Raw genomic sequence first — 26689 nt, forward strand, 5'->3', positions numbered from 1 at the left:
TCTAACTCTTTTGCTAATTTATGACAAGTGCTGAAACTTATTACACTACAGGTCTTATTGGAACATCATCTTTGTGAAGCTGAGGTAACCCGTATATCCTGGGTGCTACTGGATTCATGTTTGTGAGGTATTTGGCATCACTATCAGTAAATATGGACTTGAGATTTTAATTAAGTTCTTCACTTCTATAGTATATTTCATTATGGGATTGTTAGGTAACTGTGGAAACTCTTCAGGGTTGAGGAATGTGAACACTTTTTCAATATATTCATACTTATTATGTAACACTAATATGTTTCCCTCGTCACCCTAGGTGGCAATCACATCTTGAGAAAGTAGTTTTTTTTCAATGCACACAAATTTTTTTGCTCCCTACAACTAGTGTTGAACATATCTGTATTTACAGTTTTTAGTTCATGAGCTACAAAATTTTTCGTAGACGCATCGTCTGACAAAGAATATCCAAGATCAAATTTCAATATGTCTAGCTGTTTTTTGGAAATATTGTATTTCGAAGCGAATGTAATTCTCTCAGACAAATTTAGATTGGATAGGTTAATGACATGTTCTGCAAACTGTTGGTGTTTAGTGGTTATTGGGGATCATTTCAGTTGAAATGAGTGTTCGATTTTAGCTCTCTGTTGGAGGCACATCAGATTTGTTATGGCAAGTGACACTTCTCGGACTGCTTTATCAAATACGTTGAATTCACAAAGGTGTAGGAATGACGTAATAGTCACATGAACAACTTTCAAATGTAAACAAACATTATCATGCACCACATACCACTTTTCACTTCTTCATTCACCCACGTCCTCTCCGCAATGTGAACAGCTTTCTTGGCTACTTGCGTAGTACTTCTTGACTTCAGCATCACATATTTTGGTATTATGTTTTTTTTTTTTTTTTTTTTTTTTTTTTTTATCTCTTATCCCTCCTTTATCATATATTACCTGGCAGACAGTCACATCAACCCTTGCTCATTCTACTTCCACCAGGTGAGACAAACTCTCGCAGTCTAGCTGAACTGCCATCAGCCATTAGATGACTTCTTTTGCTCGATAAAGACCTTTTCCAGATTACTCCACACAGTACGGCCTTCAGCCATACGAATCCATGTCACTCCAGCATGCATTCCAGTTTCATTCAGCAACCTTCCATTTGGACTGCACCAAATAATTTCCTAAGCCCATCCTCCATCCATGTCTCACCATCTGCGTATCATTTTCATCATGGCTGTAAGTTTTCCCCTGCAGTACGTATCCTGATCCACTTGTCATTTCTTTCATGCATCTCCTACTAATTGCCAATGTGTGTGTCCACTGTTTGCTGAGAAACTCAATTTCTGCATAGTTTTCTCATTAGAAACAGATGTCCATTGCCCAACGGCCTTGCCGCAGCGGTAACACCAGTTCCCGTCATCAAAGTTAAGTGCTGTCAGGCTTCGCCAAAAGTTGGATGGGTCTGCCAAGCACTGTTGTCAAGTGGGGTGACTCAGCCCTTGTGAGGCAAATTGAGAAGCTACTTGATTGAGAAGTAGCGGCTCCAGTCTCATAAACTGTCATACAGCCAGGAGAGCGGTGTGCTGACCACTTGCCCGTCCATATCCGCATCCAGTGACACCTACACGCTCAGGATCACACGGCAGACAGTAAGTACTGTTGGGTCTTCCAAGACTTGTCTTGATGGAGTTTAGTTTAGATGCCCACTGCCGTAATACATTCTGACTGTACATTTTCTGTTACACACATATCAGAAGCTTAGTTTTGAAAACTTCGCAAAGTTTACAAAAAAAGCAGCTTGGATATTTTTTGCTCTCCTGTTAATTTACTTCCCTGTACATCCAGTCACTGTCTTTAGTTGTTCTAAATAGAATAAAACTCAAAGAGGTTCTATAACTACATTGTAATAATATTTATGTAATAGTACAGAATGCTACTCACTGCAGTGGAGGCAATGAAAGACAGACAGGTACACGGGAACGAGGACACCTCATGTTATCAGCTATCAGACTGAGTCTTTCATCAGATGTTGACAAAAATGTCTGAATGTGTGTGTTTTGTCTGCATTAGAAAAATGACTTACATTAGTCCATCAGCTGCTAATATCAAGCAGTTTTCTTTCAATGCACCCGCCTGCCACTTACTGCCTTCTCTATGTGGTGAGCAGCAATCTATCCAATTACATATTGTTTTATTCCATCCCGGATTTCGCATTGTTTCCCATTATTTTCTTTTCAATGTCTACTGATATAACTTATTTAAAAACAGCACTTACTCCCACATACTCCTATATGGAACTTGGTATACTGCTTAAAGAACTTGGCATTATAACATTGCATGAGCAAACACTGTCTTACTACCCGCTGGGAGTATCGTACCCACCACCCACCATGGAACCCATCAGTCCCAACAAACTCTGTCAACACCTCAATGCTACCAGACCCTGCTTAGCTGCCTGACCCTGTCTCACATAGAAGCCACTGCTTATGAATATTCTCTTTTGACTCCCAACACTACTGTGAGACGAGGTACTGGCAGAAGTAAAGCTGTGAGTCGTGCTTTGGTAGCTCAGTTGATAGAGCATTTGCCCATGAAGGCAAAGGTCCCGAGTTCGAGTCTCGGTCCAGCACATGGTTTTAATCTGCCAGGAAGTTTCACTACTGTGGCCTGTCTTTAAAAATCACATGCCTGCAGAATTCTCAGTTGTCTCAGAAGGCCTCACTAACAACCCAAAACTCAATTTTAAACATGCTGTATTTGTAAAGGATCTACTTTTCTTTACACTGTCCCTTCAGTGGAACCATTCTTTGCTATAGCTAGTCCACAGCACAAACTGAGCCATGTCTTCACTTGTTTCAAGCTTGCTCCAAGCCTGGTGCTTTCTTCCCACTCCCCCGCCTATCCTCTCATTCCATTGCAAATTTAAAAGGAAATTCTGGTTTTCCACCAGCTTCAACTTCCTTCCTAATGAATCAACGCTGCAGCTATGGAAAGAACAGCTGATCCACACCTCCAACTGTATATACAACTGTAATCTGTGAGATACCGAACAATGTGTGGCAGGGACTACATTGTGCACCAGTATTATTTTCCTCCTTGCTATTACATTTAGGCATGGTACATGGGGAGAAAGACTGTCAGCACCCATCTGTATGAACAACACTTACCCTAATTTCAGCATCGTGGTCATTATGCGAGATGTATGTTGAAAGAAGTGGTATGTTTCTTGGCCTGCTCTGGACAATGGGCTCTTGGGATGTGTGTAACGTACTTCTTGTAACATCTCCTACTGCATTCTGTTGAACATTTCTGTGACATTCATACTCCAACTAAAGCAACCCAGGAGGAACTGTGCAGCTCAGTAAGGGCTGCAGACCAACAAAAAATACTCAATAATTGATCAAATGAGGATATTGTAAGTGATCCCTTTCGAGTGTAGATTACACTTCTTTTTAGTATTCTTCCAATAATTCTGAGTCTGACATCTGTCTTCAGTACGACTAGGTGTATGTTGTCATCCCACTTTCAATTACTCTGGACAAAAACCACAGGACACTTGAAGGCCATGACTGATCTGAGTAACTGATTACTGTTTGTGCAGTCAAACAGTATCAGGTCCTTTCACCTATTTATGAACATTACATTACATTTATTTGTGTTCAAAGTTAACTGCCAGTTCTTGAACCAGACACCAATCATCTTCAAGTCTCTCTGCATTTCGTAACAAGTTTCTAATGGTGTCACACCCACATTGATGTGAATGTGGACGTTACCCAGCTGTTCATTTATATGCACCATGAGCACCAGCGATTCTAAATACATCAGACACTACCTTTGCTTGTGGCACTGCCTTTCCATTAAGAATGACATACTGAATTCTGTCCACAAAGAAGTATTCACTGCAACTGTATATCTGTTCTGCTATTTTGTATGCACACATTTTCTTTACCAGGCAGCTGCATCGAAGGCCTACCAGCTCATGAGAAACACGACATGAGTTTCAACTACTCATGATCTAAAAATTAATCATGAGCGTGTCATTCTTCTCATTTGCAAGGGCTTTACCACAACAGTCACAAATCACTGCACTTCGTTACTGAGAGTGTAAAGACTACTTTCAGATGCCTTCAATTACAAACCTTACCTATCATTTCCCCTGCAGAAGTTGAGCAGCATCTACAACAACTACTCAAAATATAAGGTCCCTCGCCTGAGTCTACATCCCTTTTCCAACCAGCAGCCCCCATAAACTCACTTGTTACCAGCTCCCAAGATCCCACAAACAAACTCCATCTGTCTCCTTACCGGTCATCATACTATTGCTGGTTGCAACTCTGACACACAATGATTCCTCTGCTATGGTTTAACAGTACCTCGAACCAACTGCCTGCTAGCTAGCTGGTTGGTTAGTTAGCTAGTTTCACAGATTACTTGCACAACTTTTCTTGAAATGGTTTGGAACAAGTAAGTTTACAGTCTGCATATACAGGATTTATTTGCTGCTGGCCATTTACAGGTTACAAAATAGTACGAAAGCTTGAATTTGATACGACTGAACATACTTAGTTTTTAACACTTCTCATATAACTAGTGATACGCTTCAATTTAGTGCTTCACCTCACTTGCACTTCCTGCCTCTCCCCCGCACTTAATACCCAAGACATTAATCAGTTCCTCCATCACCTCACCAGTTTCAGTCACATTACCATTAAACACTCTGATTGTCACTGTAAATGCTGTGTCCATGCACATCAGGATTTCTCAACCCAATGGCCTTGTTGCCACGGAACACACTCTTTCCAAACTTCATCCTTGCATCAAACCCACGATCTCCTCTTTGTTCAGTTTGGCCAAACACATTCTGACCCATAAATGTTTCTCCTTGTATCAGGCCACACTTTTGTCTTGACATCATAGTGCTTTTGAAATCAAACAAAATAAATAAATTAATAATAATAATAATAATAATAAAGGAGAGAGAATGTAACAATCCAGCGTATTTTGTTATGATTCGGAATAAGTTACAACTGAATGTACTGGAACATTATGTATCATGTAACACTGTGAAAACAAGAATAAATTTATTTAAATAATCAGAAAAGAATGTTTAAGAAACAAAGTGAAATATACATTTTGTCTCTTCATTTGACTTTTCATTCTTACGAGCCACTGAAGACATACTGCGAAAATGTCTTTAACTTGACAACTGTAGAAGGCTACGTTAGATGTGACGTGCCCTCTATCTGTCAATAACAACAGGCACCAGTCAATTGGTAAGTACATGCTCATCACATCTTCCTTTTCACCTCCCATGCCGAGCTGTACCACTCTATCTACCTGCTAATGCCAAGCAGCAGTACAGCTCAGCTGCTGCCGGAGTACTGGTTGTTCTTCATTTCCTCTTTGCTGCCCTGAAGAAAGGACCTTCTGTCCCAAAAGCTAAGAATACTGCCTGCATCTATATTTATGCTTGCTTACTGGTGCTAATGGAAGTTGTGCAATATGAAGAAAAGTAGTGGTCAGCTTATTCATCTCTTGGAAAATTTAATCACTTTTTCATCACTGTTTCTTTTAACCTAATACATAATTCAAACATGTAATTAATGAACACACACTCTTTCAAGTGCAACTTCTCTCTGCGACATACCTCGAATGCCTTATCGGCCAGTCCCGGTGTGACAAATCCAAATGATTGTCGCAATACAGCTAGATGTTTCTGAGTTACTATCCTTTCATTTAAGAAGAGGTGAAGTAAGAAAGCAGCTGCTTCGTCTACAATTTCTTTGCTTTGGTCACCACCTGTATAAAAACACAGTAAACAAACAAATTTACAGAAAGTGGTATCATGTTGGTGTCCTAGCAGACAGTGAAGCACATTATGTGGGTAACTTGGCCGGGTTATAGGAGTTAAATATAACGACAATGGGACAAAAAACCACGCTGGACATGTTGTGAACTATGTGGCAGCCAATTAACAGCATCATGAAAGTTCTCATTATGGAGTAAAATTGTACGGTTTAACCCAATTCTGAACTATGTCACGAATCAATGAAGATTGTCAATATTCTTTCGTAAGCTCCAGAACTTGTTCAAAACTTTGTCATTAAATGCTTAGCAAAAGATGTACCAATCTTCAGTCTTCCTGCATTAAATACTAGTGAATACTTATTTTACAAATATGTATTGTTGAAACATTTTGTTTCTGATCAGAAGTGTCAAATAGAATTCATAAATTTCAACAAGAAGTGGGATCATTCATCTGTGTTTTGGAAAGATCTTATTTCTTTCACAACACCAAGCTTATCAGTTTCCTTTTTGTTCCACAGAGATCTGTTTCCTGTATCACATTAAAAATGTACAGGTTTCTTTGGAGAAAAAAAAATCTTGATTAGTTTTTAAAGTCCGCATATCTCATGGAAAAGGCCTGTGAAACAGACTAGGGTCACACCCAGTTCATTGTTACACAAATATCAGCAAGGTCATGCAACATTCTCTCACACACATCATGAGACTTGAAGTCTTCCTATACTGCAAGTACGAAAAGGGGAAATTGGACCGCAAACTCCATGTGAAAAAAAGAAGAAATTCATTACCGAACCCAAAACAGCACTGGGTGAGCTTAAAACTGGCAAAACCAAAAAAATATGAGTTAAAGAATTTAAATACTTAGGTTAAGAATCGCTGAAAACTGCAATGAAAAGAAGGCCATAGACTCCAGGCTTCAGAAAACAAAAACTACATTTCAGTTAACAAAAAGTGCCTTACCTATCACTGTAAAATCTGGCACTACACAGCAGTGATCACACCAGAAGCACTCTATGTATCAGAGACACTTGCTCTTCAACACAAAACATTAAGGCACTAATTAGAAGTAAAAAAACATAAAATTATGAGAAAATTTTTAGGGCATCACATAATACCTAATGCAGAAATCCACAGAAAAATCCCTAAAAATCACATTTACAATGGATAAGCGAAAAATCCAACTACTGGGGCATCTAGAAAGAGTCGATCCTAAAAGGTTAGCCAAACTGATTCACACCTTCTTGGAAAAATACTATTACTAGATCTGACTGGTACCATGAGAGTATAAGAGTATAAGACCTTAAGGAATTAGTCCGCAGCTCGTGGTCGTGCGGTAGCGTTCTCGCTTCCCACGCCCGGGTTCCCGGGTTCGATTCCCGGCGGGGTCAGGGATTTTCTCTGCCTCATGATGACTGGGTGTTGTGTGATGTCCTTAGGTTAGTTAGGTTTAAGTAGTTCTAAGTTCTAGGGGACTGATGACCATAGATGTTAAGTCCCATGGTGCTCAGAGCCATTTTTGAACCTTAAGGAATTAGGACTGGCAAGTTGACAGAACCATGATGCAATCAGTGAAGTGACACGATGTTGATGATGATGATCGGTTTGTGGTGCGCTCAATTGCATGATCATCAGCGCCCATACAAAGTCGCAATTTTTACACAGTCCAATTTTTTACACAGCACTATCACTAAAGAAGAAGAAGAAGAAGAAGAAGAAGATGATGATGAAATGATGGAGACAACATAATCACCCAGTCCCCGGGCAGAGAATATCCCCAACCCGCCCAGGAATCGAACCTGGGACTCTGTGATCCAGAGGCAGCAATGCTAGCCACTAGACCAGAAGCTGCGGACTTAATGTGACATAACATGGGGTTTCAATGAAGGAGAGAGAAAGACTGAACAACAGAGAAACTGAAGCACACTCATTCAGGGCCCATGAAAGAAGTGTTGATTCCACACAATCCTAAGCAACCCATTCAGGAAAGAAAAAGAAAAGAAATACTTGAAATGTGATCTATTGTATTCTAAAATGGTTATAATAGTTTTGCATCCTCATCACTGCATGTAGGACATAGCCTCATATTTACATCTGCAAAAATCTGGAACCTTTATGTCAGAAGATGATCACGCTACTCACCAAAACATGGACTCAATTCCTTTTGCTTCCCAACTGTATTTATAAATTAATGACACACTTCATAACAAAGAATAGGTACTGTAAAGGCTACAATTAGTATGCATCAAAGTTTTCTGGGGAAGGTACTACTTGTGACACTGATAAAATAAATGCTCATATGAAGATACAGCATCCAGAATATACACGCAATTAGCATTGTAAATCAGGAGTTTTGCTACTGAGTCTAATGAAATTTGACATCATGAAATGCACCATTAGATGACTACAGAACAACACATCACTAGTCACCTATTAAATTAATTTATTTACTAATTTCTTCAATTTATTTTTATGATTTTTTTTATTTATATTTTCTTCACATGGTACCAGCACAATGATGGTTCTTACAATCATCATACATAATAATATGGACAATAATTACATTTACAAAATATTTTGCATACTACAACTGTTACATCTTATATCTACTTTCTACATTTATTACTTTACGGCTGATATACTACTCATCCATACCACAAGTGGTGTCTTTGAATTCACTGTATAAATATAATCTTTTTCTGTCAAAAAAGATTGATTTCAGATAAAGCACAGTTTAAACAGTGTTTGAAAGAATTTTTGATAGGCAACTCCTCCTACTCCATAGATGAATACCTTAATAGAGGCTATTAAGCCAGCTTAAGTAACAAATATCTGTTAGATTTCAGTTTTGACAGCACTTGGTCACAACAGTCAAGATTAGGTATTTTATGTATGATAAATTTATGAATAGTGCATAACAATGTTTCATTCTGACAATGTGTTAACTCTATAAATATAACCCGTTCCAGTTTACCCCATTATATTCACCTATTTCAACAATCTCCTGACAAATGATCAGGGTAGTAAGCATTATATTCAAATGTTTTATGTTTTTATGGTATACTTTCTGACATGTTCCACACCCATGAGAATTGTCTCAATTTTTTTTTGGTCTATGGAATGAAAACTGAATCTAATCTAATCTAAAATATAGTGGCCAGTGCAAAAGTATGTTGTGCATCTCCTCGGAAAAATGTAAATATTGCCAGTAAAAAAAAAAAAAAAAAAATCGCGTGCAAATTGTAAGGATGAAATGCTGAAACTACATGAATGAGTATCCAGTCTACAGTTTATTATCAGTACACCAAAAAAAATGGAAATTACTAAACTTCAAACACCAAAATGTGAACCACTGATAAAGAAAAGTGCGCCGAAAATTCCGCCAGAAACAATGCCCTTTTCTGATGAGTGGTCTCAAGTGATCAAGAACGAAGTTAAAAAAGTGTTGCAAGAAGAAAACAGTGCTATGAAGATTAAAACCAAGGATTCAGAAGCACAAATACCTCATAATGAGCAAAATGCAGTGAAAAACCGTAACTGTGTTTCGCGTAAAAACTCACGATCTTTTAGGCTTCAAACAACTGCTACAAAAGGAAATAAAGTTCTTGTTTTAAGCGACAGTCATGGCAGAGTATACTGTGGGAATATACTAAAAGACGAATTAGGCAAAAAATTCAGTGTGCAAAGTATTATAAAACCTGGGGCGCCAATTAAGGAAGCTGTGAAAAACGCTGACAAATTAACTGATAACTTCTCCGCCAACGATACTTTAACCATTACTGGTGGCACAAATGACACTGATAAATCTCCGGAAGAATTGCAGAAGAACATAAAAGACTCTTTGGAATACATACTTAAACTCACGCAAAAAACAAATGTAATAATTCATCCACTACCGCTTAGACATGATGCACAAGGTCTAAATGGAAAAATCAAAGCTGCAAACCGCATTGTGTTAGAAAAAATCAGCACTGGCACAGGCGTGTGTAGGAAGAGATTATCTGTGAATTTCGAAATTGAACACCTTAAAAGAAATGAATATACAACTCATGGTATACATCTAAACAAACAAGGGAAGATTCTTTCATACACATGGCGAAAACTGAAAAACCAAGTACCGGTACAGAAAAAAGCATACGCAAATGCACAATCAGATAGAAAGTGGCAGTCTCGAAGTGAAAGTGCCACCCATGAAAAAACAGACAGTTATGGACCATTTTATAACAAAAAATAAGCCCAATGAAAGTCATAACAACACACTTACTAGGTTGAATTTCAAGCCATCAAATGCAGCAACAAAGCAGTCTTTAATGGACAGGTGGGTGAAAAAGGACGGAAAAAAAAGTGAAAATTGGGAACATTTCAACAGAAGAAAGGCAGGAACCCACAAACAGTGAACCAGCAAGCCACGTGGCAAACACCATCCCCGGAAAACATGAGGACTTTTTACCCCTAAGTACACTAGCTCAAATAGTGAGGTAAGTGGTCAAGCAAGAAATGATTCCCTCCCTGTCCTTAATTTTAAATTACGCCATCAAAATGTTCAGTCACTCCCGAATAAACTAAATGAAATAGAAATAATATTAAATGATCTAAATGATATTTCTGTACTATGCTTTACAGAACACTGGCTCAAACAAGATATGTTAGAGCAAACATACCTTCCTCAGTTCAAACTTGCAAGCATGTTTTGTAGGAAAATATTGCGTCATGGGGGTATTTGTGTATATGTTAAAGAAAATATTGAATTCAACAGTGTAACTAAATACCATAAACTGCCCTGTGAAAAAGATACAGAACTCTCTATTGCTGAACTACCAAGGCAAAATACAGTTATTATTTGTGTATACAGGTCACCAGATGGAGACAAAAAAGTGTTTTACAATCACATGGAGAAACTGTTGGAAGAAATTCACTCTCCCAAGAAAAATATAATTATATGTGGTGACTTTAATATTGATTTCTCAAAATCCAATTAATTCAGAGATGACATTATAAATTCACCACAATCATTCAACATCAGTTCAACGGTAACTGAACTAACTTGAGACAACACCTACCTCTTCATCTACTATTGATCAGATCTTGATAAATGTGTGCAAATATGCCTATAACATACAAGTTGTAAACATGGGTTTTAGTGATCACTATGCTCAAATTCTTGCAATGAATGTTTCAGGACACCAAATTCCCAAATGAATACAACACAGTGTAAGGAATTTCAGTATAAAAAATGTGGAATATTTTTGTTCTCTCCTAGAGGGTGAAAATTGGAAAGATGCATAAGACTGTAATGTGACCAATGAGAAATATGATAAGTTTATGGCTACATTCAAACATTTTTTTGAAATGTCTTTTCCCAACGAAACAGCTATGTTGAACTCTAATCAAAAAACAAACAAGAGGATTACAAAAGGGATAAGGATATCATGTCAAAATAAAAAGAGATGAGTACTCCAAGCATAATACCAGTCCTGATTTTATTGCACATTTCAAAAGATACAAAAGAATACTAACATGAGTTATTTCAAAAGCAAAAAAAACTAGAAAAATGACAAAATATTGTGAGATTCCAAGAATAAAACTAAAGCAACCTGGCAAATTATAAGAAAAGAAACAGGTACCAGGCCAGTAAATCACAGTAACATAGAGCTGATTATGAATAAAAATAAAGTAACTGACCCCAAACATGTCGCTAGTGCTTTCAACAATTATTTCTCAAATATAGCACAGCAGTTAATAAATACACATCATGACAAACAGCCAACCAGTCACTCAGATCAAAAAATTCATTCAAACCTGAGGAACTGTCAAGAATCCTAAAAGAATTACCCAATAAATATTCAGTGGGTGTTATTGAGATACCAGATGCTATTATCAAAGCTAGTACAACATTTATTGTGGAACCACTAATAGAAATAGTAAATTCATCTTTTGAGAGTGGTGTATTTCCAAATAATCTGAAAACTGCAAAAGTAACACCTTTGCATAAGAAGGATGCAAAATGTGATACTGCTAATTATAGACCAGTTTCAGTTTTGTTAAGCTACAGCAAAATTATGGAAAAAATGTTCCTTAGAAGATTAACAGTTTTCTTGAATAAAGAGAGGCTGCTAAGTGACTCCCAACGTGGGTTCAGAGCTGGAAAGTCACCTCAGTCAGCAATTTTTGCCTTCTTAAATGAAGTATTAAAAGCAGACGATAAATACCATGTATCTGGGATATTTCTGGATCTAAGTAAAGCCTTTGATGTAATTGATCATGGCATTCTCATGTGTAAATTAATTATGGAATTAGAGACCAGTCTGAAAAGTGGATCCAGCCGTACCTCAGTAATCGTCAGCTGATAACAGAAATAAAACACAAAGATAGTGAAACAAAAAATTTCTAGTTTTTACAGTGATGAGCAGAAAATGAAGTATGAAGTCCCACAAGGGTCAGTTCTAGGACATGTCCCATTTCTGCTGTATGTAAATGACGTGGCTATTTCTGCTGTATGTAAGTGACTTGGTTATTTCTGCTGTATGTAAATGACTTGGCTAGTAAAATACATTATGGAACCACTGTACTGTTTGCAGATGACACTAATATTCTAATTAAATCACAGAATGAGGAAAATCTCCAGGAGGCTGCAGTATCAGTTATGCATACCTTAACACACTGGTTCAAGACCAATAGGCTCATCATAAATTCTGAAAAAACTGTGGCAGTTAACTTTCATACCACACAAAACCTCCATCCCGCAAACCCTGTTTTCACTATTGATGGAAAAAATGTGTTGAAGGTCAGTCATACAAAGTTTCTATGTGTACATGTTCACACAGATCTGAAGTGGGAGGCACACCTGAACAATTTAAATAAGAGACTGAATTCACTAGCATATGCTGTTAGGATCCTCACTCAAAATACACGCTGCTCATCAGTGCTGACAATGTATCATTGCAGTATACAGTCGCTACTTATGTACAGAATAATTTTTTGGCGGAATTCCACAAATACTACAAAAACATTTAAAATACAGAAAAAGATTATCAGGGTGATGAAAAAAGCTAAATGTAAGGATTCCTGTAGACTCCTTTTTAGAACTCTGAAAATATTGCCACTGCCTTGCTTGTATATATACGAAATACTAATTTTCACAGAAGGGAGAATCTTAAAAAAAGGAAAATCTCTTCAAACCCAACTATGATATACACACATATGAAACTAGACAGAAGAGGAACCTACACATGAACACAATAAATACAAACTTATGCAAAAGAGGAGTGTATCATTCCGGAGCTATGTTGTATAACCATATGCCTTCTTACCTAAAATGCACACTAAAATTAAATGCATTTAAAATAAAGTTAAAACAGTTCTTGCTTGACCACTGCTTCTATTCTTTGTCTGAGTTTATGGAATATCATAATAAGTAAAACTCATTTACCAAATTTCACTAATTGTCAATTCATAATACAGTTTACATTATGCTTATCATGTCATCTCACTTAATAGCTGCTATTATTACATGTAGAAGCAATGTAGTGAGTGGGTGAAGACAGTGACTAACGAAGGTACTGCCCTGATCAATCCAGCTCCCTCCCTATTCCCATTCCAGCACTACACAGCCATTATTTCACCACCACACCCAGTCTTTTAATTTCTTTTTATTTCTCTCCTTTCCACTACTTACCCTCTCCCCCCTCCACATCATCTCTCCCGCTCTCCGTCTGAACTGCAACACGTCACTGTCCGCCACTCCCACCATACTATCCCTACCACTACCCACCCCAGCCTCCTCCTTACCCCCACCCAGTCGCTACTCCCATCATGCACTGGTGCTGCTGCTCGCAGTGTGGTTTCAGTTCTCTGAGACTGCAGACGTGTGCAAGTTGCGTTTGCGTGAGTGCGTGTGTGTGTATGTGTGTCTACTGCTGACAAAGGCCTTAATGGCCAAAAGCTATAACTGTGTGAATCTTTTTGCTGTGCCTATCGTGACTCAGCATCTTCGCTATATGGCGAGTAGCAACTTTCCTTTCCTTCTCTGGTATTGTTACATTCCATCCTGGACTTTCCATTGTTTGAAAATCTTAAGTTAAATATTCTGGAGTGGCATCTGAAACTTTTGAGTAGAGAACAAGTGTTAGACAAGGAGACAACAGGCGATAAACTATCTTACTAAATTGTCCTCGAAAAGGTGGTCAATACACGGGGAGCAGAACTAAAAAATTGTTGAGTAAATGATCAGAAGCAACTGAGATATACAAGCAAGAACATTAGAATCCAGTGTTTAGATTTTGTCAGTGATATTGCTATACTGTCTAAAGACGTAGCAACAGCAACAAAAAAATTAACACCTTCCAATGATTTGAAATTAATTATCTGGACACAAATCTTGACATCAGCTGTACTAGATATAGATCTACTGCCCAACAGTGACATACAAAATTTGTGCGGGACTGGGACTCGAACCTGGATTTCCTGCTTATTGCCGGAGGTCACTTTGACTAGTTCGGCTACTCGTACATGCTCCCCGATCCCTCATTCTCTTATCCTCCTTACTGCGGGAATCCAACTATTGTTGTGAAATTTAGGTAACGAATTCAGTGGGCTATGGTATAAGGATGTAGACAGTGTGACATGTGGAAGTTTGGGTCGGTCCGGGAAGCGTGCATGGATAGCCGAACTGGTCAAGGCGACAGCTTGTGATAAGTGAGAAATCTGGGTTTCAGCCCCAGTGTGGCAACAAATTTTCAGATGTTACTGGTGGGTAGTAGACCGATACCTAAAAGCTGATATCAAAGAATATGCATCCAATGAACTACTTTTGAATTATTTTGTGCAGCTGTGTACTGTCAATAGCGACTATTCTTTCAGAAACACATGCAAATTTTCAAATTAATTACACAATAAACAACTCTTCGAGTATTTTATGGAAAAACAGAACATATAACATACATAAAGGATGCTCCAAATTTCATGAACACAAATTACAGAAAAATTAAGAGAGTCAATAAATTTACATATCTTGGTGGAAGAATGGGCACAGCAGGGAGGCTAATAAACACAGGTAAGGATGCTGGTAATGGACTTACAGTGGACTAAAGACCCTTACAATAAGAGATCCACATCGTTTGAAGATTATAATACAGCAATAAAACCAAAATGTTTATATGCAGCCAAATGTCTGGGTATGATAAAGGTAGGAGGGAGGGGGGGGGGGGGGGGGGGGGGAGGAGAGACATGGAAAAGAGACTAAAATACTAAGAAAAATAATGGGGCTAATACAACACAATGGTACATACAAGAACAGGTGTAACGAAGATCTGAACAAGAAAACTGAACCTTTACATACAATAATGAGAAAATGCAAAGTGCTGTTTTTAGACCATCTGTGTTCAATGAATGAAAATAGGATATACAAGAGATAATAAACAAGTCAACTAGAAAAGAATCTCTTTGATGCAAGTAGCCTGAAGAAATTAGAAGTTATATGAAAGCAATGAAGAGTGAGGAACATGAAATTCTGAACAGAGACATGTTCTGAAATGGGTTTTGGTTTCCCATCTTCACAGAAAACAAAGAAAACTGGAGCAAAGTGATCAGAAGTTCAGAAACATTAGCACTCTGCTTTAAAATAAAATTACTGAAAAAGCTTTAAGTTAAATCAGAAGTAGTCATTTATGAAGTATATAGGAGTCCCATATTGAATTGTTAATAATAATAATAATAATAATAATAATATGGTAGCAATAAATACAAGAGGTTGATTTGAAAGCACAGTTGTACAGGTCCAAGTACTTTGGAATAGCAGTACTAGCTGTAGGCTAATAACAATAACAATTCCACAACACTAATACTCAAAGCTCAAGGTTTGAGTCCTGGTTTTTGGACACACAGTTTTAATATGCAATCCCCAGACTGTAGCTAACTCATTACTCTGAAATATCCTTTCCTCCAGCTGTGCTAGTCTATAAAGGGATACAGGAGAGCTTCTGTGATGTTTGAGAGGGGGAGAAAGTTATGTACAGAACTAATGCTACCAGGAAGGGCTGTCTGTAGGTCACGCCCGGATGGGTCGTAGTAGTAGTTGGGTTGGGTTGTTTTGGGGAAGGAGGCCAGACAGCGAGGTCAGCGGTCTCATTGGATTAGGAAGGACGGGGATGGAAATCGGCCGTGCCCTTTCAATGGAACCATCCCGGCATTTGCCTGGAGCAATTTAGGGAAATCACGGAAAACCTAAATCAGGATGACCGGACGTGGGATTGATCCGTCGTCCTCCCGAATGTGAGTCCAGCGCCTAACCACTGCACCACCTTGCTCGGTCCGTAGTAGTAGTAGTAGTTGTTGTTACAACAACAATAATAATAATAATAATAATAATAGTGACAATAGTAAGAAAAACTTTTCTGAAAAGAGACATTTATTAACAACAATATAATCAAAAGGACAGATTGCTACTCACCATTTACAGAATGCCCTGACTCACAGACAATGAAAAGTCTACTAAACATTTAAGCTTTTGGCCAAAAGGCTCTCTTCGGAAGAAGAAAGCACACACACATTCATACAAGCGCAGCCCACATACACATGGCCACTGTCTCCGGCCTCCGTAGCCTGACTGACAGACAGCTTGTTATTTATCATGATCAAGCAGAAAGCAGCTTAGTGATTCTAACTTATTTTGTAGATCTCATGGCTGCTTTCACAGACAGCCCTACCTTTGATGGGATAGGAGATGCCTGTGACAGGACTGGAGTAGGTGGTGGTTGGAGGATGTATGAAACAGATCTTGCATCTAGATCTATGGCAGGGATATGAGCCATTAGACAAGAGGTTGGGAGTAGTTTGGAGTAGGGATGGGCAAGGATATTGTGTAGGTTCAGTGGGTGCAGGCATACCACTGTGGGAGGGGTAGGGATGATAGTAGTTAGGATATTCCTCATGGCGAGAGGTAGTTGAAACCCTGGTGGAGATTGTAATTCAGTTGCTCCAGTCCTGGGTGGTACTGAGTCATGAAAGGTGTGCTCCTTTGTGGGCAGACAGTGAGTATGTGTGGGAGATGGCAGGTGACTGGAGAGACAAGGCTGCTCAGGATGTCTGTTTCTGTACAATGTTGGGAAGGTAATTTAGACCTGTGAAGCCCTCAGTGAGACACTTGGCATATTTGGATACAGACTGCTCATGACTACAGATGCTAGGATCAAAGGTGCCTAGGCTGTATAGTAGGTTCTTGGTATGGAATGGGTGGCAGCTGCTGAAGTTAAGGTATCGTTGTAGAAATTTATCAACACTGAAAATAAATTTAATTTTTATGACATCTTTTCTGTAAGAATTCATCTGGGATGCAGGCTTAAAATGAGTGAAATACACACAACAGACAGTTCAGACGAGAAGGGAACACTACAGAAAAATACAGAAGCTTAGATTGGTGGACTGAATAACTAATCAAGGCTACTGAACCAAACTGGCCAGAAAAAGAATTTTATGGTGCACCTTGGCAAAAGAGAGAGAGAGAGAGAGAGAGAGAGAGAGAGAGAGAGAGAGAGAGAGAGAGAGTTGGTAGAACACATCCTAAATTACCAATGAATAGACGATTTAATAATGAAGGAAAGTTTGCGGAGGTAAAAAATTGTATAGGGAGACCAAGGCTTGGTTCAGTTTATGTGGATGTAGGTTGCAGCAGTTATGCTGAAATGATGAGTCTTGCACAGTGTAGACAAGTGCGTGGAAATGCATCAAACCAGTCTATGGACTGAAGATCACAAAAACAAATAGTGATACAAGGAAATGCAATTGTGTTTATGAATAAGTGAACAAAAGCAATGCATTGTGATGCAGCTAGTGCTAAAAAAGATTCAGGTAGACTGGCCCACTAGGGACTTTGGAAAATATGGAAAGTCTGGAGGGGAAGTACACACACAGCTGTAATGATATAAAAGGGTGCTTTGAAAAAAGAGAGCAGACATCATTGCTGTTTTAGAAGGTGGGATGTTAGCCATCTTATGGAGCTGGAAATGCGCATCAGTTTAACTGACAGAGAGATAATTTCAAAGTCAGATTTTATGCTTCCTACAAGAATTCATGTGATGCAGCTGTCTGATCATGTGAGACAGGAAAGAATATGTTCTGGTAGGAATATGTCTTTTTACTGTGCTGTTCACATACATCCGGATTGTTATGTTGACTAGAACGGTAAAGCAAACAAAGAGTGTGGAAATACTGCATTTGTCTGCATGCAGACATAATAGCTGTGCATAAAATGACAAACATATCACATGCAGAAACTCTTAGCTCAGTGAGATTTTCTGCAAAAGACCTTGCAGGATAACAGCCATGCTGCACTTTCACTGTCACATGTGCAAAGAAACCAACAAATTTCTTTTAGTAGACCATGATGTATTAGGATGGCCACACAGACCATCCAGAGTAAACAGAACCTTGCTACACTGTAATGCCATCCGCTTACTAGTATTGCAAAGAATACGCCATTTAAATGTTGTTGCATGGCTCAGACTTAAGAATCGATGTACAAAAAACTGAAATGACAGTTTGCAATCATCTATTAAATTCACACACTTGCCTAACTGTTTGATCAGATTAGCTTTGCATCGCAGACAGCCCATTCTGCGAGTGCTGTTTGACCTGAGTTACTGGTATTGATACCAGAACACATACAGTTGCCAACACAACTCTCCATCATTGCTGCAATCATCGTTGTGACTACAATGCAACAAAAAAATCTCGCAACAACAAACAGAACATGATTTCCAATTACATGGTCGTATGGCTTGCAGTGCAGAAGCTGGAGTGCACATCACCTTCAGATGATGATCCATATTTGAACAGTTTTATGCTACCACCTCTACTCACCCCGGCAGCCAATGTGATTTCGTCTTTCTTTTGGTGCCTTGCCACAAGCCATGTAGGACAGTAACAACTGTTCTCTTCCAGACAAACATGGCCATATTTGAGTGTCAATATAATCTGCCCCCCCCCCCCCTGCCCCCACACTCTCTCTCTCAACCACTTACAGGACCTGAAAGTTGTATAAAAACTACTTATGTTGCTTTTAGACTCCCTCTCACTGTTCTACTCATTCCATAACCTATTACCACCAGCAAAGTAATAAAATTTTTGCACATAAACCAAATGAATATCTGGAAACTTACAAGATGCCACAACAAATTATAGGTTTCATTAAGAAATAGGCCAATAGGCCACCACTGATCATAAAAAAAAAATACATACCAGTCATGTCCAAAGCCAACGAACGCAGATGATTTAAAAGCTTCACAACACCTGGTTTTGAGCCATTCAGTGTCTCCAGATTTGCACGGATGTCTGCCCAGCTTAAACGCCTATTAAAGGAAGCATACATTTAGAGGTAAATTGGAGCATTATGGAATTAGGGGTAAGGTAATTAGTTGTTTTAAGAAGTAGAAAGTACAAAGTTCCTTAATGGTTTTATGTAATAAATAAAAAACGTGGAATGAGCATGACATAATAATGAGGAGTACCTTTCAGGATTCTTTTCCTACATCTACACACATACTTTATAAACCACTGAAGAGCACGTCAGACAGAACTTACTACTATACTATATGTTTGGTTTTCTTCCCATTCTACTTTCATAGGGGGGGGGGGGGGGGGTGTCTGGGAAGAATGATTTGTCAAATGCCATTGTGCACACTGTAATTAGTCTCATTATGTCTTTAGAGTGGGTACAGGAGTGATATGTAGTGAGCTGAAGACTATATTTAGATTCTTCATGCCTGTTATTGTAACTTTGATGGTTCCAATAGCTCTGAGCACTAGGGGACTTAACGTCTGAGGTCATCAGTCCCCTAGAACTTAGAACTACTTAAACCTAACTAACCTAAGGACATCACACACATCCATGCCCGAGGCAGGATTCGAACCTGCGACCGTAGCGGTCGCGCGGTTCCAGACTGTAGCGCCTATAACTGCTCGGCCGGCTGTAACTTTGTATGGAGGCTTTCACAGGATGATTGGCATCTCTATCTTCGAGCTTCTGCTTATTCATGTTTTTCAGCATCATCTCTATGATGCTCTCCAATGAGCCAAACCAGTGGCCACTTGTTCTGCTGTTCATTTTATTTGTTGAAAAATCCTCTGTTAGTCCTATCATTACTAGGTCCCATACATTTGAGCAGTATTTTTAAGGTGGTGTATACAAGTGATTTGTAAGCTGTTTCCTTTGCACACTGACTGTATTTTCCCAGTATCCTGCTAATTAACAGAAACCTGTCACTTGCCTTTTCTATGAGCCTATGCAATCATTTACAAACAATGGAAACAGCAAGGATCCCAACACCCTTTCCTGAGGTATGCTTATAGTTTTTCCTACATCTGTTGATTGTCCACCCAAGATAATAGGCTGCATTCTCCCTACCAAGAATGCCTCAACCCAGTAACAAATTTTGTTTAGCAACCAATATATTTGCACTTTTGTTAACAACAGATGGTGTGGTACACAGCTAAGATTTTTTCACATGAGAAGAGAGAGTGCACCACCTGAGTGCTTTGATCCGCAGCTTCCATGATGATGTGCGAGAAGGGTGCATGTTGGGTTTTGTTACAGAATCCATGCTGGCTGGCATGGAGGAAGTCCTTCTATTTGAGACACCTCATTATTTTAGAGCTCAATATGTTCTACGTTTCTACAACACACGGACATAAATGAGATCCCCAAGTTACTTTGCTATCATCAGTCTCTAGACACAAAGAGTCTCTACATAATTAACAAAATAAGAGCTTTAGGGACATCAGACAACTTTGTGAATACATTGAGGAATTTCTAGCAAACAACACACAGAATATAATTTGCAAACATCACAATGTGCTATGAACATTATTCGGGTTCATGCACAAACAGCATATAAAGATGATGAAGAGACAAATCTATCTATGACGCCTTGGATGAAGCAATGAAACTCACAAGAAATGAGAGATTATACTGGTCATGAGTGGTTTAACTCACAATGGGCTCTGGTGGAGAAGATAATGGTGTAGGGAGCTATGGTCTTCAGACTTCATCCCACTGACAGTGAAGAAAAGGCCATCAGAAATTAGACTGATTTTATTCAGGTGAAACGAGCTAAGAAAAATGTGAAATCTGTTAGAAACCACCCTGGTGCTGAATGTCTACAGTGACCACAAGCCAGCAGAATTGGACTGTAAAATGTAATGCCTTAGCAATGCTACAAGGTGCTAACATATCAACATCCATAGATATAAAAAAATTAGCAAATTCTGAAGTGAGAGCTAATGTTGGTGTTGCTCAAGAGGAAAAGATGAAATCAACCGAAGAGAGACAGCCAACAGAAGTTGAATCTCCTTGGAGCTCTGTAAAAGATACTATAACCTATCCCAGAAAAGTTGCATTGGATGCAACACCAACATTGTAAAAGATACCATAACCTAGTCCAGAAAAGTTGCATTGGATGTAGCACCAACAACAAAAGGTAGAACTGGTGACTGATGAAATCCTGGAGCTTATGAATGAAAGACGGCAATATAAAACCAAAGATTCCATAAGATACAAAAACTTACACAAAAACATATACAGAAAATGCAGAAATGCGAGGGAATCATAAATGTCTGACAAATGTAAAGAAATTGAGATACTTCAGAAAAAACACAACCAGTTTAATTTATAAAAGAAGATGAAGATTCAAGTGGCCTACAAAGGAAACAATGCAGACAAATACTGAGGAATGTGAATAATGAATGTCACAGGAGTCGAGGGAAAACCCAAAAGATGGAAGGAATATACTGAAGTCCTTTTCAAAGATGGTAGAGATGGCCTGCCTCCACCAGACGCAAGAATCATCAATGAAGTCAATCCTGAAATCACAAAGAGTGAAGTAGTACATGCAATTAAACTGTAGAAGAACAGTAATGCCACCGGTCCTGATGGATTTTATGCTAAAGGTATTAACATTTTAGCTGAACAGGAGTCAACTGGCTTCAGCCTCCCAACATTATTTTTCAGCATTATCTATGCATCAGGAAAACTACCTTATGACTGGCTGAGATCAACTTTTATACCACAGCCAACTCCTCACAATGTGTTGGCTATTGAATGATTAGCTGATGTCCCTCCTACTCAAAATATGACTGTACATCACACACACATGGATTTAGAGATCCCAAATGGATGTGAATCAGTTTGGCAATTGGCAACTAAAATAGCAGTGGAACTTATGAAACATTTATCTTTAAATGTACTAGTGCAGAGATATGAATGTCTATGTGTACACTTGTCTCATCAACTAAAAAACAAACTTTGATTGTATGGGACATAAAATGATGATGGAGATTTTGAGGTCAACTGGTACTGACCAAAATGATTTACGTATCATCAGCACGCTTCATTACAATCAGACCACAGACCTAAAAACTGGCCAACATCAAAAGCTACTACAATTAGTAAAAATCAAACACTACAAAATCCAGGATGAAATCCTGATGGAAATCAAACAGTGTCTAGAGAAAAGAACTGATGCTTTCGAAATATACGAAGGGTGTTCAATACGTAATGCAACACTTTTTTTCCTCAGTCAATTTCAGTTGAAAAAATGCAGAATTTGTGGGGCATCAAGGAATATTACTACTTCAGCCCCAATACTTTCATGAATAAAATAAAACAGTACATTTTTATTTGCATTTCAGTATTTTTCATACAGTCGGCTTCATCAAAGATCACAGTGGTGTCAAGTTTTATACAATAATCAATTACATATACAAAAAAATAACACAGGAAATAACTAGCTTACTTAAGAACTAAAAGATTTTCTTTATCACTTGGGAAAAACACATACTATAATGATTAGTTTGTAGGAATTCTTTAATTGGATAGAATTCACTGTATTTAAGCCAAGTTGGTAAAGCGCTCTTGTTTTTATCTAGTGGTACTGTACGAGCTGAGTATGGTAGCTATTATAGTCTATAGCAAGTCTTGATGAACGCAAATCCAATAAGTGACTATTTCTGTTGTTGCGAACATGCATATCACATCTCATGTTGCATTTTTCCAGATCTTCTCTGGCATATCATCCAACTGTTTTATATACACAGATTAGGTAATATCATTATGCCAAGACATTTAAAGTGGTTTCTGCAGGGCTCTTTGGGTGGCAATCCTGCTAAACGTCTTATTGTCTTCTTTTGCCACCTGAATGGAAGAAAACAAAATACGACTGTGGCAAAAACTGCTCTCATATTGTTTCTTAATTTATACAACAACAAAAGCACACGAGCTAGTTTCCTGTGCAGATAATGTGTGCATTCTTACCAAGAGAGTTTTTGTCTATGAATAGTCCAAGTAGTTTTACTGTTTTATTTTCATTTTTGGTTACCTTTAGCTTTAAAATATTTCTTCTGTTTCTGTTTGGCTTATTGACATGACACCAGTGATTAGTCATCATTTGCACCATTTCTCCATTGTTAGTTAGTGCGCTTTGTAAATTTTCAACTGTCATTACTGATGCCATGTTATCAGCACACAGTATATTATTACATGGTATGTAATTTTAAAAGTAATTAATTTCGACAATAAACAGCAAAGGCCCAAGAACAGAGCCTTGAGGTATCCTTGTTCTTATTGGGAGTATTGGTGATCTCTGCTTGTTTGCATACACAAGTTGTAAACTTTTGCTTAAATAAGATTTAAATACACTGAGTGGTTTACTTTCTACGCCATAATATTTTAACTTTTTGGTGAATATGTCACATGACACAGAGTCAAATGCTGTGCTTAACTCATTAAAAATGTGTTCCAGACACAGATGTCCTTTTTTCATAACCTTCATAAACATTATTCATCAAAGCTTGAATTCTGTAAGACCATCTATTCGCAGATGGTTGTGGGACTTCTGCTGTTTGTATCGAATGTCAAATCAAACCCCTTTCAGCTGCCTGATTTCCAAACTCTTGCTTCATTGGGCTACCAGTTTTGGCGATCTCATCTTTAGGTCCCCTGACCAATGTGTAGGAAGGTTCCAACTCAGTTCCAGTCAAAACGGGGGCCAGCATTCAAAGACTGGTACCTGTATATTTCTGCTTGCTACAGCGATCACTTCAACCATCATCTGCTGAATATTTATCAAACAGTTGGTAGATGATTTTCATCTTTGACTGTTTCAGTTTGAACAGCCAGCAGATGATATTTGAAGTGATTGCTGTATTAAGCAGAAATGTGCAGATACCAGTCTTTGAATGCCGGCCCCTATTTTAACCAGAACCAAGGTTGGAATCTTACTAAACATCGGGCAGGGGGCCTAAAGATGACATAATATATTGCCAAAACTGGTAGCCCAATGAAATAACTGTTTGGAAATTAGACAGCTGAAAGGTGTTTGATTTGACATTCAAAGCTTTGACTGTTTTTACGGTTGTTGGAAGAGACCTGAATCCGAACTCTTGCACATTTAAAATTTTGTTGCTTCCAAAATAACTGTATATCTGTTTAAACATGTAATTTCTATTATCTTGGCTACGACTATTACTAGGCCTATTGAAATTGGTCTGTGGTTATTTGGGAGGTTTTCATCACCTCCTTTTATAGTTAATTAATGTCGCTGTGAGCTTCAGACATTCTGGGAAAATTCCTTCACCTAGTACTCTGTTAGACAGTGAAAGAAGTAGCATTTTTATTTCCTTTGTAATACACTTTGTGATGGAATTACTGAGTGCAAAATAGTATTCTGCTTTGGAATTGCTTAGTTTGTGTATCGATTTATGAATGTCATTTACAGCACTTAGGGTCCACATCAATTACTACTTCTTTGTTTTGGATGAGTTAGCAGGGTTTCTGCATATAATGTTTACTATTGGGATGATTAGTGCTCTGTAGATACATAAAAAAGTTATAAGCCTGTATGTTTGTTAACTTTTAATTTTGGTTTTGTTGTACTAAAAAAGATTGTCTAATATTGCTGCAAAATAGTCTGAATTGATGAATAATTGAGACTTATCCAAATTCGGCTGGTAGAATAGCTGAGCATTTAGAACACTGTACTTGAAATGGGAGATTCCAGATTATACTTTAGTTGTGATATGAAGTTCTATTACTATATGTTTACAATTTTCTCCCTCCTTTACAATGACTAATACTGATACGCACATAGCTGAACAGAGGCAAAGGCTATGCTGAATACTTTATGCAACAAGTAACAATTGTAGCCATGAAGGAAAGACAGAACTGCTTGTGCTTTCACTTAAAAAGTTGATACAATTCTCACTATCGTGAAAGTGACCATTTTTCCTATCAGTTCGGAAACAGCAATCATCAATGTTTAACTATCATACATTTTTCCCCAACCATATCTTTCTATGTGTCTGGAGATAAGGTTTCTTTATTTGAATCTTTTGCACAGATACTGAAGAGAAGGAGACTACTGAGGACGCAATGATACTCAGTTCTGCAGATACAAAGAAAATTTTAAACATTGTTCAAATATCCCAAAATCTGATTGCAATATTGTTGTTCAGTGCAACGATGTAGCTTTACTGTTTTTCCAAATATATTGAACTGCCCTACTTAATTAATTTTTTTCATTCTGGATTAACATATAAGTGCAGAGCAATGATGTTTGCTTGACAGAAATTTTCTACACAGAAAATTTTTAACAAATGAATTTATTTGCTGAGCGGTAAAACGTTATCACAAATGTGAATAACATAACAATTTCAAAATCGAAAATAATACTACAGTAATGTTGAACCCTTATGACTAATTAGCTTTTTTAGTTACTAGTGCTAATATTTAGCTGAATGCACTAAGCAATTGCTGGATTCATTACTACTGTGTGATTGACTATCTCGTCACTAATGTGTTATCGCATCAATGTGACATTTATATAAAGAGCTGCATATTTTACACTGTGCGGGATATGACAACAACAACGAAATCTAAACATAATTTATGCTTACTCTTTTGCTTTCTGGGCGTCCCATTGCAGTCGTTCTTCGAGGGTCGAGCCTTCTGGTGGGTTAGGGCGATCTAAACTGGCAAAAGCCCTAACGGCACGAGTAAAACGAGGGTATTCTTTCACCATGATGTTTACACTAATATATAGTGTCTCATATCACACTGTTTATACGCCAGGCTGAAGCCGAAACAATCGCAAATTTGTCGCTATGAGTAGCAGAAATTGGAGAATTTATTCGCCTAGCGTCAATGTGCTTGAATCTCTTTAAAGATTAACACTATTCTCTATCAACAGTTATCAACTTTTACAACGTTGTGCAAGCTTCATGCCACCACACGCGCACAGATAAAACACATGCGGTACTCAACCCATTTCTATGTTGACAGGTGTCTTAACACACTACAAAAGCACACGACATTCCTACCACAACATTCAACATCACTTTTGCAGGGTTCCAACCTTCCCTACTACCACGTGTTACGTCTCTGATCAGAGACGCCCCGCGAATATTTACCTAAAGTGTTTGGCTTGATTGTGTTGTATATGTTTGCGTGAAGGTGTTGACAGACGTGTTTAGGATTTTTGGTTGATTTAGAACAGTTTTATTATGTTCACAAATAAGTGAAAGTGCGATGAAATTAATATTTGCTGCTGCAACCTGTTTAGGAGAGTGAATAGTCCACAGTGTGTGCGACTCACAGGATAAAACCCTTAATCCTGCTTGCCATCCGTTGCTGATATCTTTACTTTGCGTATTTTTAGTATTTTTTGTTCGAAACAGAATTGTAATCGATGGAGAACTTTATCGGAATATTATCTCCTAAATTATCGGCGGAACTTATTGCAAAGCGGGCAGCTCACGTATCAATTGTAGATGATGGTATAAAACTCTTGTCAGAGGAAGTGAGTTTTATACGATAATTTGCCCGTAACATAACCTACACG

General features: G+C 38.1%; 2 protein-coding genes across 2 annotated transcripts in view; one reads left to right on the forward strand and one right to left on the reverse strand.

The window, feature by feature from the left end:
* Positions 1 to 26158, reverse strand: part of LOC124545360 (activating signal cointegrator 1 complex subunit 3) — a 239304-nt gene extending 213146 nt beyond the window's left edge. Inside the window, exons 1-3 of the mRNA XM_047124265.1 lie at positions 25746 to 26158; positions 19038 to 19147; positions 5650 to 5801 (exon numbers count right to left, since the gene is read on the reverse strand). Of these exons, the coding sequence (XP_046980221.1) occupies positions 5650 to 5801; positions 19038 to 19147; positions 25746 to 25870 (387 nt within the window). The 5' untranslated portion in view covers positions 25871 to 26158. The remainder of the gene's footprint in view (positions 1 to 5649; positions 5802 to 19037; positions 19148 to 25745) is intronic.
* An 83-nt stretch (positions 26159 to 26241) lies between these two features.
* LOC124545361 (queuosine salvage protein) overlaps positions 26242 to 26689 on the forward strand; it is a 47017-nt gene continuing 46569 nt past the window's right edge. Inside the window, exon 1 of the mRNA XM_047124266.1 lies at positions 26242 to 26647. Within this exon, the coding sequence (XP_046980222.1) occupies positions 26537 to 26647 (111 nt within the window). The 5' untranslated portion in view covers positions 26242 to 26536. The remainder of the gene's footprint in view (positions 26648 to 26689) is intronic.

Source organism: Schistocerca americana, chromosome 8, assembly GCF_021461395.2.
Source record: "Schistocerca americana isolate TAMUIC-IGC-003095 chromosome 8, iqSchAmer2.1, whole genome shotgun sequence".
NCBI lineage: Eukaryota > Metazoa > Arthropoda > Insecta > Orthoptera > Acrididae > Schistocerca > Schistocerca americana.